This window comes from Denticeps clupeoides, unplaced genomic scaffold, assembly GCF_900700375.1.
Source record: "Denticeps clupeoides unplaced genomic scaffold, fDenClu1.1, whole genome shotgun sequence".
NCBI classification, from domain to species: Eukaryota; Metazoa; Chordata; class Actinopteri; order Clupeiformes; family Denticipitidae; genus Denticeps; species Denticeps clupeoides.
In genome coordinates, this window is record NW_021629872.1 from 2,690 (window position 1) to 21,457 (window position 18,768).

General features: G+C 49.9%; 2 protein-coding genes across 2 annotated transcripts; both read right to left on the bottom strand.

The window, feature by feature from the left end:
• Window positions 1-1,045: 1,045 nt before the first annotated feature.
• Window positions 1,046-11,426, bottom strand: LOC114776318 (EH domain-containing protein 4-like). The gene is given in 8 exon segments (XM_028966751.1): window positions 1,046-1,299; window positions 1,302-1,378; window positions 1,381-1,828; window positions 2,669-2,833; window positions 5,351-5,763; window positions 7,449-7,546; window positions 9,593-9,769; window positions 10,946-11,426. Coding segments are annotated over 8 exon segments (1,839 nt in total). The 5' UTR covers window positions 11,377-11,426; the 3' UTR covers window positions 1,046-1,269.
• A 2,815-nt stretch (window positions 11,427-14,241) lies between these two features.
• Window positions 14,242-18,379, bottom strand: traf3 (TNF receptor-associated factor 3). The gene is made up of 10 exons (XM_028966749.1): window positions 18,375-18,379; window positions 17,810-17,861; window positions 17,629-17,733; window positions 16,859-17,023; window positions 16,706-16,786; window positions 16,548-16,622; window positions 16,362-16,454; window positions 15,873-16,013; window positions 15,333-15,507; window positions 14,242-15,254 (listed from the first exon to the last, which is right to left on the bottom strand). Exons 1-10 carry the CDS (start codon window positions 18,377-18,379, stop codon window positions 14,683-14,685), a joined length of 1,464 nt encoding a protein of 487 aa, XP_028822582.1. The 3' UTR covers window positions 14,242-14,682.
• Between the last annotated feature and the right edge of the window lie 389 nt (window positions 18,380-18,768).

The following is an 18,768-nucleotide window of genomic DNA, read 5'->3' on the forward strand; positions in this document are numbered from 1 at the left end:
TGTAAAAATTCCTGACACTTTATACTCGGTCATTTATTACCAGACATCATGACCTGCTGTCACCTGACCTTTCTCCACTTTCACCAAGACGGAGAGGAGAATGTCTAGAAAGTGAACAATTCAAACTAATCCTACAATTAAAATTACAGACTGTTGTGAATAAATGGTCCACAAGTGAAACACCGTACCGTACTTCCAGGGAGAGCCCTTCAGAACAGCAGCTCGGGCCCGTCTGACGTCACCACGCTTTGACACCATTATTAAAAGTGGATAACAATAACGTGCAGGCGCATACACACTTCCAGCCGCCCAGTCCGGCGCCGGCTCCAGATGTTGGACCGTGGCGTGAGCTCGGACCAGCTCGGGTGAACTTTGAAGCTGCTCAGGTACAGTTTTACTGCGGCGGCTGCTCACCTGACCCGGCATGGCAGGGGAGTAAAGGTCGCCGAGACGGGGGTTCCTCCGGAATCCAGGTGGACAGCGAAGGAGGAGTAATAATCCGGCCGTATCAGCGTTTCTTATCGCGTCAATCATCAACATGAGCGTAAAATTCATCTGGAAAACCGTCCATGCCAGAACTCACACACACAGTTCCCTCGTGTGCAGGTACGGGCTCTTCCAGAACCTCTGATGAAGAGATTCTGCAGAACCAGCATCCGTCCAGACACACGAAGCATTACCGGGCATCCGGGGTCATTTTACACACACCCGGCACTAAAGCAGACACCTGCAGCGCCACCTGGTGTGACGAAGCGGCGTCCCTAATATACTGGCCACACGGCCCGGGCTCTGAGGCAACAGCGAGAACCTTTCCTACGGAACCGAACTTATTCCCTTCACCGCCAAGCAGAGCGTAACGGCGTCACGACACTCGCCACGAGAGGCTCTGATTAAAGCTGCATGTGATGAAGGACAGAGAAGGAGGAATCTGAGACGGTCCCGTTTATTTCTCGCCATGTGTAACAGCAGCACGGCTCTGAAATCAGGCCGATTTACAGGAAAGCGTGTTAGTTTATTTCAAGAGAAGGTCTTATAAAAAGCCCCGCCCTCCGAGCGATGCCTGGAATATCGAGTCAATATTGGCCCAGAGGTCAGAAGACGTCGGGACTATTAATAAACACAGACAACAGTCCTTTTAAATGAAGCGCGAGTGTCTCTGGTTTCCCAGAATGCCACAGGAGGTGCCCGGCGGGACGTGAGGGGTGTATTATGTCAATAGAAACAATAAAGATTGCATGAAAATGAAATGAATACATTTCCCAGAATGCCTCAGTCCTCGCTGTGGTTGTACAGGGGTGTCGGGCGGTGGGGTTCTTGCGGTGGGAGGGCGGCACCAGGTGGCGGGGCAGTTCGTTGGGGATCTCGAAGCCCTCCAGTTGATCTTGATCAGGTGCTGGGCCAGAGCGAACTCCTCGTCGTCCAGCATGCCGTCGCAGTCGCAGTCGGCCAGCTTCCAGATCTTTCCGAGGACGGTGTTGGGCAGGCGCGAGTTCATCATCTCCTTCTTGGCGTTGACGCCGGTCACCTTGCCGTTGATGGGCATGAGCGTGTAGAAGATCTCGTCGTAGCGCGGCTTGTCGCGGCTCACGATCCAGTCCTCGGCGTCGGCGCCCGCGCTGATCCCCTCGCCGTAGCCGTGTTCGAACGGCCCGTCCTCCGAGCCCTGGAAGGCCCCGCCCATCACCATCGGCGGCGGCTGCTTGCTCTCCTCCTCGCGGATCATCGTCATGAGGCCCGAAATCCGGTTACTCAGCATCTTATCCACCGACTCGATCAGCTTGGGCTTCAGAGACGGGAACTTGCTGAAGTCGTAGTGCTGGAGTTGTTCCTACGGAAACCACGAACAACAACACATGCAGGTGAAATCATTTGTATGCTGATTTCTGATTGGCCATTTATGTGGAGGCGTGGTCCACAGCCCCAGGAACCAGGTTGGTCGCTGGCCCTTTAAGAGAAGATTTTAAAAAAGTGAAGTGATTGTCATTGTGAGACACTGCAGCACAGCACATCGGTGAACACGGTGAAACGTGTCCCCTGTGTTTAACCATCACCCTTGGTGAGCAGTGGGCACCATGACATGCCACCATGCCCCAGTTTGGGAGCCACTATCAGGTTAAATAAAATGTAATAAGTTTAACATGACGCACACGAGCAGAACTGCAGCAGAACGTGGAGTACGAAGAGAAAGTGGGGTACCAGATAGACGGGGTGCCGCATGTGTAGATGGAGAATCAGCTCAGTGAGAGCGTGTGACTTGTTGCAGGCCCGTCCCACGAGAGCCATCATCCCTCCGTCTGCTCCTCATAATCCAGGGCGTTCCTCCACCACACACACAGCGGCCGCCAGCTCCTTCCTCCGCTGGGGTGGAGGACGTGACTGTTCGCCAGAACAAACCGCCAGCGGCTCGAGGGGCGGAGCCTGAGGCGGTGCAGGTAACCCCGACCCCGCCCAGCCCTCTGAACCCACACTAAATATTCAGTTTAAACTATAATCAGCGTGACTTCATGGCATTGCGGAGATGTTCGACGTATAAACGTCCTGCATGAACGTCGGTGTGAAGCTGCGGTCAGGGGGCGTCGGACGATGGACCTTCACGAATTCCTCGAAACGCAGCGGCTGCGAGATACTAGATTACGCGCCTGGACCGTGACTGGCCGAGGGGACTCACCTGCATTTTGAGGACGTTGGGGAAGTCCCCAGGGGAGATGTGGTGCTCCCTCTGCAGCATGAGGTAGATCTCCGGCAGACGGGCGAGGAGCTCCTCCTTCTTCTTCTCCTTCCCGAACAGAGACGGCATCTCCTTCTTCAGGTGGCTGATGATGTAGGCGTGTACCTGAGGGACGGAGAGGACCGAGAGTCCATTTCCACCGAGACACTTTTACACACAACTTTTCCTCCAAAAAAAAAAAGAGGAAGCCGGTGCTCACCGGGCGCCAAAATAAGAGCGCGGCTCCGCCCTCCAAACCCCTCCTCCCTCCCCCCGCTGGGATTTTTTATTCCGCTGGAAAACGCGGCGACCTGAGACGGCCGGCACTGACGTAAATACGCCGGGCGGGCGTGGGACTGACAAACTCTCTCACTGTGCCAGTGTGTGTGTGTGTGTGTGTGTGTGTGTGTTGCACCGCAGGAAGGAGAGTGTACGGGTGTCAGATTCCTGTTTGTTTGGTCAGGATGGAAAATATTACAAAGGAGATAAGGAGTTCTGTACTGCTGGGTCAGAGGCCAAGAGAGAAAACACACAAGACGTACAAAACACACACCACATATACACAAACACAACACATGTACACACACCACAACACACACATACAGCACACATACAGCACACAACACATGTACACACACACACAAACAACAACACATATACACAACACATGTACACACACACACATACACAACACACGTACACAAACACACGCACACACACCACACCACACACACCACACACACACACACGTACAACACACACACACCACACACAACAAAACACACCAACACACACACCACACACCACACACACTACAGCACACAACACATGTACACACACACACAAACAACAACACATATACACAACACATGTACACACACACATACACAACACACACCACATATACACAAACACAATACATGTACACACACCACAACACACACATACCCACACAACACACACATACATACACACACACACGTACACACACACACCACAGCACACAACACACACATACAGCACACAACACATGTACACCCACAATGGGTACAATAAGTATTCAGAATCCCCTTATATTTTTCACTCTGTTATACTGCAGCGATTTGATAAAACCGTTCAAGTTCATTAATGTACACACAGCGCCCACATTTACAGAAAAACACAGAATTGTTGACAAAATCCTGAGTATTCAGACCTTTGCCTTGTTATTTAACTCAGGTCCATTTCTTCTGATCATCCTTGAGATGGTTCTACACCTTCATTTGAGTCCAGCTGTGTTTGAAAGTGAAGTGATTACTTCATCAAGGGGACCTCAGTGACACCTTGGCAGATCGGCAACCTTCTGATTACAGGGGCCGCTTCCTTAACTGCTAGGCCACCACCACAAAGCACAGATCTGGCCAAGACTACCAAAAATAATCTTCTGCACTTAAGGTTCCTAAGAGCACAATGGCGGACAACGGACAACATTTGGGACGACCAGAACCGTTCCTAGATCTTGCAGTCCGGCCAGACTGAGCTCTCAGGGAAGAAGAGCCCTGGTGAGAGAGGTCAAGAAGATCCCAAAGATCACTGTGGCTGAGCTCCAGTCTGGAGAAAGTTGTTGAACATCAACCATCACTGCAGCCCTCCACCAGTCAGGGCTTTATGCCAGAGTGTCCCGAGGGAAGCCAGATGAAAGCCTGCACTGAGCTTGCTTAAAAAAAAAAAAAAACACCTGAAGGACTCCAAGATGGTGAGAAATACGATTCTCTGGTCTGATGAGACCAAGATAGAACTTTTTGGCCTTAATTCTAAGCGTTATGTGAGGAGAAAACCAGGCACTGATCATCCAGTCCAATACAGTCCCAATAGTGAAGCATGGTGGTGGCAGCATCATGCTGAGGGGTGTTTTGCAGCTGCAGGGACAGGATGACTGGTTGCAATCGAGAGGAAGATGAATGTGACCAAGTAGGTTTACCTTCCAACAAGATAATGACCCTGAGCACACAGCTAAACCAACGAAGGAGTGGCTTCACAACAACTCTGGGACTGATCTTGAATGGCCGGGCCAGAGCCATGACTTAAACCCAATTGAGCATCTCTGGATCGACCAAAAAAAGGTCTGTCCACCAACGTTTACCATCCCACCTGCCAGAACAGGAGAGGATCTGCAAGGAGGAATGGCAGAAGATGCCCAAATCCAGGTGTGAAAAACTTGTAGCATCTTTCCCAAAAGGACTCATGGCTGTATTAGATCATCATGGTGCTTCTACTGAATACTGAGGACCATGATGTGATTTTTCACTTTTTCTTCGTTAATCAACAATTCTGTGTTTTTCTGTCAGTTTGAAGTGCTGCGTGTACATTAATGAGGAAAAACTTTAACTTCATTAACTAAAAAATGATTTTAATACTGAATCCGTACCCGCTGTACACACACACACACGACACGTATACACAACACACACCGGCTGTGCGGTCCTCCCTCTGTTCTCTTATTCTCCAGAAGCATCAATAGAACATATAGAATGACATTTTGATGCAGGCTCCACCCACTCCGCAGATTATAAAGGTCGAGGGGCGTGGCCTCTCGGATTGGCGTTATTTAAATTCATTATTCACCATCAGAATGATGGTTTTGCTTGTGCAGGCTCGCGTTACCTTGGCCAGGCGCGCTCTCTTGATCAGGTCGTTGAGTTTGCGCAGGGCGGCGTTTCGCGGGAGAGCCTGGATGTCCCGGAACAGGTCCTGCGCCTCGGCCTCGAAGAGCCGCCGGTTGTCAGCGTTCTGCAGGGGTTTGGCCCAGAACGAGCCCAGGTAGACCCGCACCACCTCCGGCGTGTTGATCACCTTCCCCAGCGACCACATGAGGGCGCCGTAAACCCGCATCAGCTGCTGCGTGTCCACCTGGTCGGACTTGTTCAGAACCACGCGGATCTTATCGTCCTGCCCGCGGAACGCCTTGATGGCCTCGGAGAACTCGTCTGAGATGTCCAGCTTGTGGGCGTCAAAGAGCAGGATGATGCGGTCCACGCGCTCGCCGAACCAGCGCAGCACCTCGGAGAAATCGTAGCCTGTCACCAGGGAGGAGAAAGCAGTCAACATCACAGCGAGAAGAGCAGGAACCCTACAGGAGCTCTGCACCGTACACAAATCATGTATTGATTATATTGACAGCATATGATCAATAACCCAAAATAAACTATCCAAATTTGAACAGCATGAAAAAGGCACCAGTTCAGAACGGGACCGGCACGACGGGCCTGGTCGTCATGGCGACAGAAGACCTGTCTGAGTTGACAGGAAGTCTCCAGGCGAGGAAGAGGAAGTGCTGCCGCTGAAACAATAATGGCTGGGATTACGTCTGCGACCAGTAATTCGCGGCCCCTCTGCCAAGCGCCGACATGGGTGGAGCCCACAGGCGGCCACAGAACTACAAGACGCAGGTTCCTCCCATCTTCTGTAGCTGAAAATTGTGAAGAAAAGCGGGAAAAGCTGCTGACTGGTGATGAGTCATGAGGAGAAACAGGAACAGATGGTCCCCACCCTCACTACACCAGAACCACCACACCACCACCAACGGGACCAAGTAAATCACTCGCCTACAGACGGACATATTCAGCAAGGTGTTCTCCACTCGTACCTTTTCTAATTTAAGCCAAGAGCATGGAAGTTCGATCTCACAAAATATCTTCATCCACGAACCTTTACGATGTGACTGAAACAAGATGAGGTGGAAATGCTGATCATAACTTCACCAAACGTATCATGAAAAACTGTTAAAAACTAGACTAAAATATTCATGGACAATTCTGACTAAAATAAAACTAAAATGCTCGTACTTATATTCGACTGAGACTTGAGTCTGGACGTGACTAAAACCAATAAAATGACTAAAACTAAAATGAAATCAGGCCCCCAAAAACAAACTATAATCACAGCGATAGTTCGCTGCTTTAAAGAACATTTTCTGTTCTTTAATGTGTGGTATTTCACCGTCAGAAAAGACGACTGAGGAGACGTTTCGAAACATTTGACTGGGCGTCCCAATTTCCTCAAAGTCTCCAGGAAGTGGGCTGCAGCTGGGATTTCCAACGGCAGGAAGTGACTGTGATGGGTCAGCATTTTTAAAGAAAACTGCCCCGCCAACCCGACCACAACACCCCACAAAACCTGACAACTGTCAGAAGGTGCACCCCAAAGCACCCACTTCTCCACTAAATCACCACGGACCTGGATAAGAACCCATCTGCACTTAAAACCCTGTCTTCACCTCCATGGGCCCAGAAACAGGCAGGTGCATCTCAGAGCAGGAAGCAGATGTGGCAGAAAAGAGGAACGGAAAGTTCAGCGCCGGAGAGGGTGCAGCTGCCCACGCGTGTGCGTGTGTAGATAACAGAAATTATCAGTAAGACAACACAGTTCTAACAGCAGAACCTCATCACAACTCGAGCTTCAGCGGATAGATGACATCCAGACTGGATTAAATGGAGATGTTCAGCCAACACAGAGATGATGTAGTTGCTGCCATTTTCTGGACTGTAGAACATGGATGGGTGGATAGATGACTGGATGGATGGGTGGATGGATTGGTGGATGGATGGGTGGATGGATGGGTGGATGGATGGGTGGATGGATGGGTGGATGGATGGGTGGATGGATGGGTGGATGGATGACTGGATGGATGACTGGATGGATGGGTGGATAGATGACTGGATGGATGGGTGGATGGATTGGTGGATGGATTGGATGGACTTGCCTCTGCTGATGCGCTGCTTTTCTCCAGACAGGATCCCGGGTGTGTCAATGATACTGATGCTCTGCAGCACCTGATTGGGCATCTGGGAGCAGATGAACCTGGTGGGACGAGAAGAAGAAAATCTAATTAATAACCAGTTTCCTGCACATCTGGAGCTCCAGCCCTCATTATCTCCACAGTTCCCAGCATGTCTGGGTCAATTCTTCTGAATAGGTGCCATTCGAGACAGTGTTGCCAGATCGTGATAAAACCAAGCGAATCCCTCAAACAATATCAGGAGATATTGAAACTCATGTAAAATGCTAACAAGTAATAAAAAGCACAATGGGGGGCAGTGGTGGCCTGTTGGGACAGCGGTGGTCTAGCGGTTAAGGAAGCGGCCCCGTAATCAGAAGGTTGCCGGTTTGAATCCCGATCCGCCAAGGTACCACTGAGCAAAGCACCGTCCCCACACACTGCTCCCCGGGCGCCTGTCCTGGTGCCCACTGCTCACTCAGGGTGATGGTTAAATACAGAGGACACATTTCACTGTGTGAACCGTGTGCTGTGCTGCTGTGTATCACAAGTGACAATCACTTCACTTCAATGTGATTAACACAGAAACAGAAAAACAACCCAGGATACGTTTTTTTTGTAAGAAATGCTGTTTAAAGTCGATTCAGCTGCATCACTTCCCTGTTCTCAGTAAAGCGAAACTCTTCATCGGCCAGAAGACGAACGACCTTGGGCAGGAGAACGGACCCGTATCCTCACATGGTCACGTGGTCCGGGGCTAAATTTACACGCGAGTTTCAAGTGGCAACACGGGCGGCGGCAGGATGGGAGCGAGCGGCCGAGCTGTCGAGGAATTCCGCTCACCTCTGGATTCCTCGACAATAACTCAGCAGCGCTGTCAACAGAGGAAACGGCGATAAAATTAGCGCTGCCTGTTTAAAAGTGTGAACCGCCCTTCCGCCGGACCCGCCCACCTGCGTAACCACGGCGACCAGGCCTGTTACTCGCCTCGAGCACACAGACCATGTTGATACGGTCAGCTGACTCCACGTCCCACTGTTAGCTGTACAAACACGAGCATATCAGTGGAAAGCAGCGCGTGTCGGTGTGTCTGCAAAAAGCCTTGGAGTTTGGATAGATGACAACCTGAGTCTGAACCATCATGTTGCTGCGATCTCCAGATCCTGCAGGTTCACTCTCTACAAGATTCGGCCTTTTCTCTCACAACAGGCTATGCAGCTCCTCGTCCAGGTGATGGTCATCCATAAACTGGACTATTGTAACTCTCTCCTGGCTGGAGCCTCTGCGGTCACCATAAAACCCCTCCAGATGGTCCAAAATATGGCAGCCCGTCTCATCTTCAACCAGCGGAAACACCCCCACGTCCCGCCTCTTCTCACCTCTCTCCACCGGCTCCCGGTAGCTGCTCGCATCGAGTTTAAATCCTTGATGGTGCCTACAGGGCTGTACATGGAAGTTCTCCCTCTTACACCAACAGATACACTCCTGCACGCCCTCTCAGATCTACACACGAAACCAGACTAAAAACTCCCTCTTCACGGGGTCTCCGGTCCCAATCAACTCTGTTCTCCTTTACTGTCCCTGGCTGGTGGGACAACTTGTCCTGCTCCATTCGACTAGCTGAGACTAATACCACCTTTAAGAAGCAGCTGAACACCCACTTGCTCAAAAAGTATTTCAGACGAATCCAACACACACACACACACACACAAGAAAAAAAACTCGTCCAGCACATAACAGTTCCCAGCATGCTCTATTCCTGACAAGTTCGGCCTTATCAGGGATCTTAGTTTTATAAACTCAAAATCTATAGAAACCGAATGAGAATTGCTGGTGTCGTCCTCTTGTGAGTTGCTTTTGGAGTGAAGTAAAGTGAAGTAAATTGTGTGTGTGTGTGTGTGTGTGTGTGTGTGTGTATGTGTGTGTATGTGTGTGTGTGTGTGTGTGTATGTATGTGTGTGTGTGTGTGTGTGTGTGTGTGTGTGTGTGTATGTGTGTGTGTGTGTGTGTGTGTGTGTGTGTGTGTGTGTGTGTGCTGCCCGATATGCTGATTATATAATCCACCTGTATGGTGGCCACAGAAGTGACCCTCAGAGCCTGGAGGACGTCACCACGCCCTTGACGTTCACCTGTTTAGGAAGGCGTTCCCGAAGGCGTTGAGTTTACGGAAGGGTTTCTTGGGATCTACGACCAGGGCGTTGCCGGGGACGATGCCTTCGTTATCGCCGTACATCACCGCGATGAAGCCGTCTGTGGTGGGCTCGGGGCCAATCCTCATTCCAGGGAAGTCCTGCTCCAGCAGATACCTGCAGGCGATAAAAAACCAACAAGAAGCTCATTCTGGACCGGAGCCGGATCACATCTAAACGCACGCAAACCATCTTCCCAATTATTATCAGGCCATTAGATCCAGCGGCAGCGTTCCCTGTCGGGAATTACAACATTATAAGATACGGATTCGCTAGGAATTCTGGACGCTCCAGCGAACGTGGGACGTTAGTGGCGCTTTAAAAAGCTGAATTCTGGATGGGGAAAACTCCGGAGATGAAGGCCGCTCCGTTTCCTGACGATGCCACCAGGATGAATCCCAAGATGCAGCGCAGGCAGAGTTGTGGCACATCAAAGGCGGGGCGGACATGTGACCTCCACCGGGAGGACGAGTGGCAAAAACAAACCCATTCATCACCCTGCCGATGCCCGCCACATCCTGCCTGGGAACCGCCGGGGTCAGAGGTCGCTGGCACGCGCACACACACACAGACACACACGCACACTCACACGCACACACTCACTCACTCACACACACACACACACACACACACGCACACACACGCGCACACACACACTCACTCACACACACACACTCACTCACACACACACGCACACTCTCACACACGCACACTCTCACACACGCACACTCACTCACTCACACACACACACACACACGCACACACACCCGCCCCGTCCCTCACGTCCCACACTACACGCCACTCACACCACACACGCCACACCACTCACTCTCACACTGCGCACACACTCACTCTCACACACGCACACTCTCACACACACACTCACTCACTCACACACACTCACACACACGCACACACACACTCACTCACACACACACACTCACTCTCACACACTCACTCACTCTCACACACTCACTCACTCACACACACACGCACTCACACACACACGCACACACACTCACTCTCACACGCGCACACACTCACTCTCACACACGCACACTCTCACACACACCCACTCACTCACTCACACACACACACACACACACACACGCACACACACACTCACTCACACACACTCACTCACACACACACTCACTCACACACACTCACTCACACACACTCACTCACTCTCACACACTCACTCACTCACACACACTCACTCACTCTCACACACACTCACTCACTCTCACTCACTCTCACTCACACACACAAGGAAGGAAGGAAGGAAGGCACCTTATGAAGGTGGTCTTGCCTGTGGAGTACTGTCCCACCAGCAGCACCATGGGCTTGCTCTGGAAGTCCGCCTCCTCCAGCGCGGGCGAGTGGAAGTCGTGGAACAGGTAGGTCTCCTCCAGCGGCAGCAGCTTCCTGGTGTACAGGCTCTGGAGACCCTCCGTCACCGTGGCGAACATGTCGCCTTCCTTGCTCCTGCCACCGTGCTCCTTACTGGCCCAAGTGAACATGGTGCGCGTCTTTAAAAGAGCGACTTCCCTCTTCTTTCTTCCCTTCTTCCTTCCTTTCTTCTCTCGCCCCTCGCTGCGCGGCGCCCGGCGTCTGGTTTCGGTTCCCGGTTCGATGTGGTTCGACCCTCCTGCTCCTGACGGCCAGCCCGCGTACCTGAACCTGTGGCGCTGGGGCCACGCCCCTCGAGTGTCGTCACTCATGAATATTTAATCAGGAAGAGTGCCGCGCCCTGCTCCTCCGGCTTGCCACGACCGCTTAATAAAAGCCACCTTTGTTTTATGTTGTGTTGATGACGTTTTCCAAAACGTTCGGTGAAATCCGACACGAACAGCCGCATTCCACATTTAATTCTAGCGCCACATGTCGTGTTCCGTTGGAAAGGCAGGACGCTTGTGGATCTGTTGACGGAAAGGGGCAGTTTTGTGATTGAGTTTTGATTCGGTTTTAATTGAATGCGTTTTAACGGACTACGTCCGACTGTGGCTTCGGGGAACCGATGCGAATTTGAACCGTGCGACCCGACGCCGGTGCAGTTCGGTGTAATACCGCGGGGCAGCAGCGCCACCTGGCGGACGAACGCGGCGAAGTGGGGACTTTACCGTAACCTGACGCCACGCGTGCACTCGAGATGAAGTTCTTTTAAAACACACAATGGATCTGGCCTGGTGTACACTTAAATTGACCCATTTTGAAACATGAACAGTATTATTCATCATTCTGTACAGACATTGTTTGGGCATCACGTAAATCCAGTGTTGGGAAGGTTGTATTGTATGTACTTGGGGTGGTAGTGGCCTAGTGGGTAACACACTCGCCTGTGAACCAGGAGACCCAGGTTCAAATCCCACTTACTACCATTGTGTCCCTGAGCAAGACACTTAACCCTGAGTGTCTCCTGGGTGGGACTGTCCCTGTTACTACTGATTGTACGTCACTCTGGATAAGGGCGTCTGATAAAAGCTGTAAATGTACTTCACTTAAATGTATTCCACTACAGATTACAGAATACATGCCCCAAAATGTAGTTTGTAACGTATTCCGTTTTAACGTATTACGTATTCCATATCCCGTGAGTAATGTATTCTGAATACTTTGGATTACTTAATATAATGTCATGCTTTTTACAACTAAATGAATGTAGCAATCACAGATAATAAAAAGCCCTGTTCTTTATTTATAAAGCTGAAAAGTGGAAGAGTATTAGACAAACATAAAATATGCCATTGAAAAGTATTTACTGTTATGGTCACCAACATATTCCATCGCTTAGTTAAAATAAAAAGTAGCCTCTGTATTTTCAATGACCCTCTTCCTGATTAGGACAAAAAAAGTAATATATAAAACAATTCTCAAAAATTAAAAATATACTATTTTGGCATTTACTGTCAATATTATTCTTCCACAAATCATTTCAAAATACTAAAGATCCTTCAATACAAATCAGATATTTTAAACTTGATGTGACAATGACAAAATGCACTTCAAACCTTGCCATCAGATATAATTTTAAACACAAGACAATATATATTTTAATGCAAGGCAGCAACATTACTTCATGGCCATTTAACAAAGGCAACAAGAACCATCTAAAGTGTCAGTGCTGAACTGTTAATCCCCCCCAAAATACAATAATTGGCTAACAATTGCCATAAACATATGAGGTGCTGCTTTTCTAATGCTTGCAAAAAACAAACACTAAGTTTAGAAAAGAATGAGGTTACAAGCTTTATCAAGACATTTTCTGCAACCTACCTACATCTGGTCCACTTAGTCCAGTAAAGGCGGTTGTAATGCAGCAAGAGCACCTGTTCAAAGTGTTTGTCGGTCATGCGGTTATGGTGTGGAGTAAAAACAAGTCCTCTGTGGCTAAAGAGACATTGGACAGGAGCACTTGACGGCAGAGTCGTATTGTAGAAGAGGGCTCTGATCACTGGATGTGCCTTTAATGAGGCCAATGTCTTATCTCTGCACTTCAATACAAATCAGGCCACTGTGTACATTTACATTTACAGCATTTATTAAAATAAATTCAAAGCACTGTGTAATCCATTGATTTCAACAAAGTAACTGTATTCTGATTATCACTCATTTAAACGGTAACTGTAACGACATACATTACTCATATTTTGTATTCTGAACACGTAACGCCGGTACATGTATTCCGTTACTCCCCAACACTGCGTAAATCAGCTTTCTTTGGGACGGTGTTAGAGGCTCCGCGCATGCGCAGTTGCTGTGTGTTTGACGCAGGCCGCCGCTAGGGGTCGCACGTATCCGCGTAAAAAGCGACAAAGTTGCAGAAGGTCATTTTAAAAGTAATAAGACCTTTACTGACTGGCGTAACAAGGGTGTAAATATCTGAAAATAATAATAAATACGCCACTATATCGAATTGTAACGAGTTCTGTCTCCATAAACCAAACGTTAGAAACAAAAAAAATTTGGGGTCATGTGGCACAGTGGGTAGCGCCATGGGTGACATGGATAATTAAAGAGACGCCAGTCCACCCTCCACCAAAGGAGACTCCCTTTCCCTCACCCAAAGTCCAGGCTAAATCCAGGTTAAATCTAATCACAAATGTGTGGCAGTGGTGGCCTTGTGGTGGCCCCGTAATCAGAAGGTTGCCACTGAGCAAAGCACCGTCCCCGGGCGCCTGTCATGGTGCCCACTGCTCACCAAGGGTGATTAAATGCAGAGGACACGTGCCATCCTGTGCTGTGCATCACAATGACAATCACAAAAAAAAGCGCTTCAGGCTTCATGTACGTTCAAGTTGGACAAGAGGTGGAGATTAAATTTTATCTACATGACAATGACCCCTCTGTCATTGTCACTGCAGGTCAGTTCCACAGAGATGAGAAGAAAAGCCTGAATTGACGGTGGTTAAAGCGAACTGAAAGCGTCTGGTCTGGTTTTATCTGCGCCATATCTCTGCTGCTGTAGTGGCAGGTGCTTTCCAACACAACTTCTCATCACACATGATTCTAGAACCTGCACACACACTGGCGCATAATAACGGTTCTACAACCACACAACAGCAAGAACATTCAAATAAAACCAACAGTTTAAAATATACATTTTTTAATGATGCGACACAGAAGAAAGGGACATTCTCTGTAAAACTTCAAAAAGCATTTTTAATGTATTTTTGAACATTCAAATATATATATATATGTGCAAATATTATATCACTGCCATGACTCTTCTGGTCTTCATGGCCAGACAATAAATTCAAAACGGTGTGTTAAACAAAACAGAGATCCTGATGCATAGCATCTTTGAATTTTAAACATTACAAATAATGTGATTATTACCTCAGCAGAGTGTTGTGGCCCCGCCCGCTCGTTACCTTCACCCACGACAAGCCCAACCCCAAAACCCGCATCCTCGCCACCAAACACCTTTATTAGTATACATCTGAAGCAGATACGCGAGACGCATTTATGGGATTATGAAGACAGGATGCGGTCATTTCTCCATAGCAACCATCCCATAACGAAGCCCCTCAGGGGTCGGGCAGGTCGGAGGTGTCCACGGTCACCTTGATGAAGATGGTGTCGTCCTTGATGTAGGTGCCGTTCTCCAGCACCGTCTGCGCCATGAAGAGCGGGCAGCCCGAGGCGATGTTCATCTCGGCCGCCGGCCGCCGGAAGCTGCTGCTGTTGGGGTCGGGCTTGAAGGCGTCGCCCAGGTGCTTGCGGGCGGGGCCCTGGTCCATCAGCATGAGCGACACCTTCTGCTTGAAGGGCCACGGCAGCAGGGCGTCGTACTCGCCCCGCATCACCACGAAGAAGAGCGACAGGTGCGTGCCCTTGCCCATGCCGTCGCCGTTGAGGTAGACGCGGGCGCACATCTTGTAGCCGAAGTAGCCGGTGTAGAAGGGCTGGCTGTAGAGCGACAGCGTCTTGGAGCTCACCGCCTCCTGTTTCCGCCGCTTGTAGTCGCGGATCTTCCAGATCAGCGTGCCGTTGTAGCTGGCCGTCTCCAGGACCTGGAAGCGGAGGTCCATGTCGGCGAGCCGGACCTCGTGGACGCTCAGCATGTCGTCGTGGCGACTCAGCTGCGTCTCCATGGACCCTGCCGGCCACCAGAAGAAGCCAGTTGGCGCGGGGTTTTTTGATGGCGGTTTGGGCGCTTGGCCGTACGGAGACTGACCTAACGTGTGCGGCCCGGAGCCGGACGTGCCGCGGTTCAGCTCCAGGCCGGCCATGCGGGTGCGGAGCGTCTCCAGCGAGGCGCGCAGCGTGTCCACCTCCTCCCGTACCGTCCGCAGGGTCCGCAGCTCCATCTCCACCTCCAGCAGCTTCTCCGAGTGCGAGCTCATCAGCTTCTGCCAATGCACAAATCCACGCCGGTTACGGTACGCGGCACAACGCAGCTGAACATGGACAGAGACGCCGGGCCACAAAGTCGTGTCCTGTTGCCTCTCAGCTGCACTCGTCCACCACGGAGAGGATTATAGGATTCCCAACGGCATTACTGTACAATATCGGCAAAAAAACTCATCAGCCATTAACAAAATTCCCTGAAAATTCCCTGCGTTTAACACCAAGTTCCAGAGCATATTGTTCCAAGAATCACCATCAACCACATCCTGAGTAAAACTGAAGCGATACGGTGAAATCCCGACGTACTCAAGTCTCACAGCTCATCTGCAATGCAAATGTGAGGAAACACACACACACACACACACACCTGTGTAGCGGCGAGCTTCTGTTCTAGTTGCCGGTTCCTCTCCCTCATGTCCTCGTACTGCGTCTCCAGCTCAGTCAGGCGAGCGTTCATGCCGGGCAGGACTTTGTAACGCTCCATCAGCTCGCTCCGAACGTCCTCCACCTGGAGAACCCCGGAATTATTCATAATATACATGCACCCCCCTTACCAATTACTTCCAGGTAAGATTTATATGACCGAGATTATTAACCGGCGCCCGTGGGGAAATGAAGAGAAGTAACGGTGCTGAGAACCATAAAAGCCGCTCCTCCTCAGGTCTCCAGATGAAGTTCCTATCTAGAAGTGACCAGGCCAAGGAGAGCGATACGCAGCAGCGTTACGCCCCTAGATCTCTGTTCTAGAGTAGCGTAACGGTACCGCCACTCCAGACCAGGGTGGTGTTCCGCGATCCACCCCGTGCCCTCCCAGGTGACCTGGAGCCTGGCATGACCTGGAGCTCTAGAGCGTCACCTTAGCCTCCAGGGTGGTGTTCCGCGCCGCCATTAAGCGCAGGTGGTCGGAGGCGGAGCCGGCTTCGTGTTCCCTCATGTCCTGGTTCAGGCTCTGAGGAACAAACCGAGAACTTCACACAAAGCACACACGGAACCACGGAGAACCGCAGCTGACGCGCTGGAACTTCAGTGAAGGAATCCGCACCTTGAAAGTGCAGCCGAGGCGGGAGAAGGGGCAGCAGACCTGGGCCATCGGGCAGTCGTGCAGGTGTCCGGCGAGCTGGGGACGGGGACAGAACGAGAGGACGGGGTCAGAACGAGGGGGCCGTCCCGCGCGGAGCGGACGGCGGCGCGCGGCCTCACCTGGCTCCGGAGGACGGAGGACGGGGCGCAGCGGTTGGGACAGAGCACCGGGAAGTCGGGACACGCCGTCTCTTGGTGCTTCTGTCGGGGCAGCAGAGTTAGAACCCGTTATAAGAGTCATAAGATCCCCGGCGCCCGGTCACATGGTCCTACCTGCAGCTCGGTCAGCGCCATCTTGTGTCTGCAGAAGTCGCAGGACACCTCGCGGTGCTTGCACTTGAAGCTCAGGTGGTCCGGAATGTCCTTCCGCATCATGCGCTCCTTACACTTCCCCAGGGGGCACGGAACCTCGAAGTACGGGCAGACGTTCAGGTGTTCCTGTCGGGCGGGGACACGGTCACATCACCCCGATAACACCCCCCCACCAGCGGGAAAGTGCTCGTAAGCGCTCGGCTACGGGGTTATTATACATGTTCCACCGCGGGGAACCGTCTATTCCTGTACCCCCCCCCCTAACATCACAGCTACGGACCCAGAGAGCAGATACAGCGTTTAATGCAGCTCTTATTATATAGGGGACCCGGATCTTCCACGAGGACTTCTGGGTGATCTGCTGTTATAACCCCACCCACCCCATTATCTGGAACCAGAGGAACCCCACCAACACGTTACTTTCATTTTCAGTTTACGATCACGTCTCTGCGCTGGTCGAGTCGGAGCCCCGCCTACTCCCATCCTACATTTCCAGCATTTACCAGACGCCCTTATCCAGAGCGACTTACAGTCAGTAGTTACAGGGACAGTCCCCCCCTGGAGACACTCAGGGTTAAGTGTCTTGCTCAGGGACACGGTGGTAGTATTTGGGGTTCGAACCCGGGTCTTCTGGTTCACAGGCGAGTGTGTTACCCGCTAGGTATCTACCACCCACTCACCCCACCCATCTTTTCCACCCCGTATGAAGCTGCTTGGGGACGTCACCTTACCGTCACCTGCTTCAGGCTCATCTGCTCCACACAGCCCTTCTCCTGGCTCCGGCAGAAGACCTTCAGCTCCAAGATCTCCCGACTGCAGCACACGTCCCGGAAGATCTGCAGCCGGGGGAGGACGGTCACATACACACAGCGAGAGAGGGAATATGGCGCTGCTGCGGCTCACGGGACGTACCTTGTCCTCGAACAGCGGCACATTGTCGACGAGACACAGCGGGTTCGGTTTACTGGGGACAAAACGAAAAATACAACACATACGTTTCATAGATAGATAAAAATTAAACAGCAACATTTTTAGAAAATCTAAATTGTAAATGTAGTTGTTGCATTTATTACTTACAAAGCAGAACATTGATGAAAATAGTAATAATAATAATACATTTTCTACTGTACAGCTGAAATTAACAGTTGTAGACTTAATTTCCTATTTTAATGACCTTATGCTTGTTTATGGTGCCCGTTTTAATTTTAGTCTTGATTAGTTTTAGTCATGTCCAGATGCTGTCGTATCCGGACCACTCGCCCCAAACTCGCTAAACTCCACACAGGTCAGCAAACTCTTAATCGTGATTGTTCCAGACGTTTTTATGCAGATTTGAAACGCTTTATTTAACAAACTTTTATTTAACGAATGGAAAATGTGTAATATTGTGAAACAGTTCATATTATTTACATGTAAATGTGCAAGTACTTTGTTGAACTGGGATTAAATGTGTTTATTTAACACATTTTTCACCAACTCCATAATTCTTAAATATGTTTATAATGGCAAGCATGGAATTGAGAAGAATTAAAATGGAAAAAATAAAACAATCATCCATGAACATTTTAGCCTAGTTTTACTTGATTAAAATTATAATTTTTTTTTTTGTATGAATTTCTATTCAACCCAGTCTACACAATACAAGTACAGAGTATAACAAAAACATTTTATTTTAGTCAAACCCATTTCATAATTAAAACAAGGTTATGTAATTATTATATTATTGTTATGGGAGGAAACAGAAACAGCTATGAAGAGACATTTTAGTCTAGTATTTAGTACATTAAATATGGATTTTTACACACACACACGTATATATATATATATATATATATATATATATATATATATATATATATATATATATAATA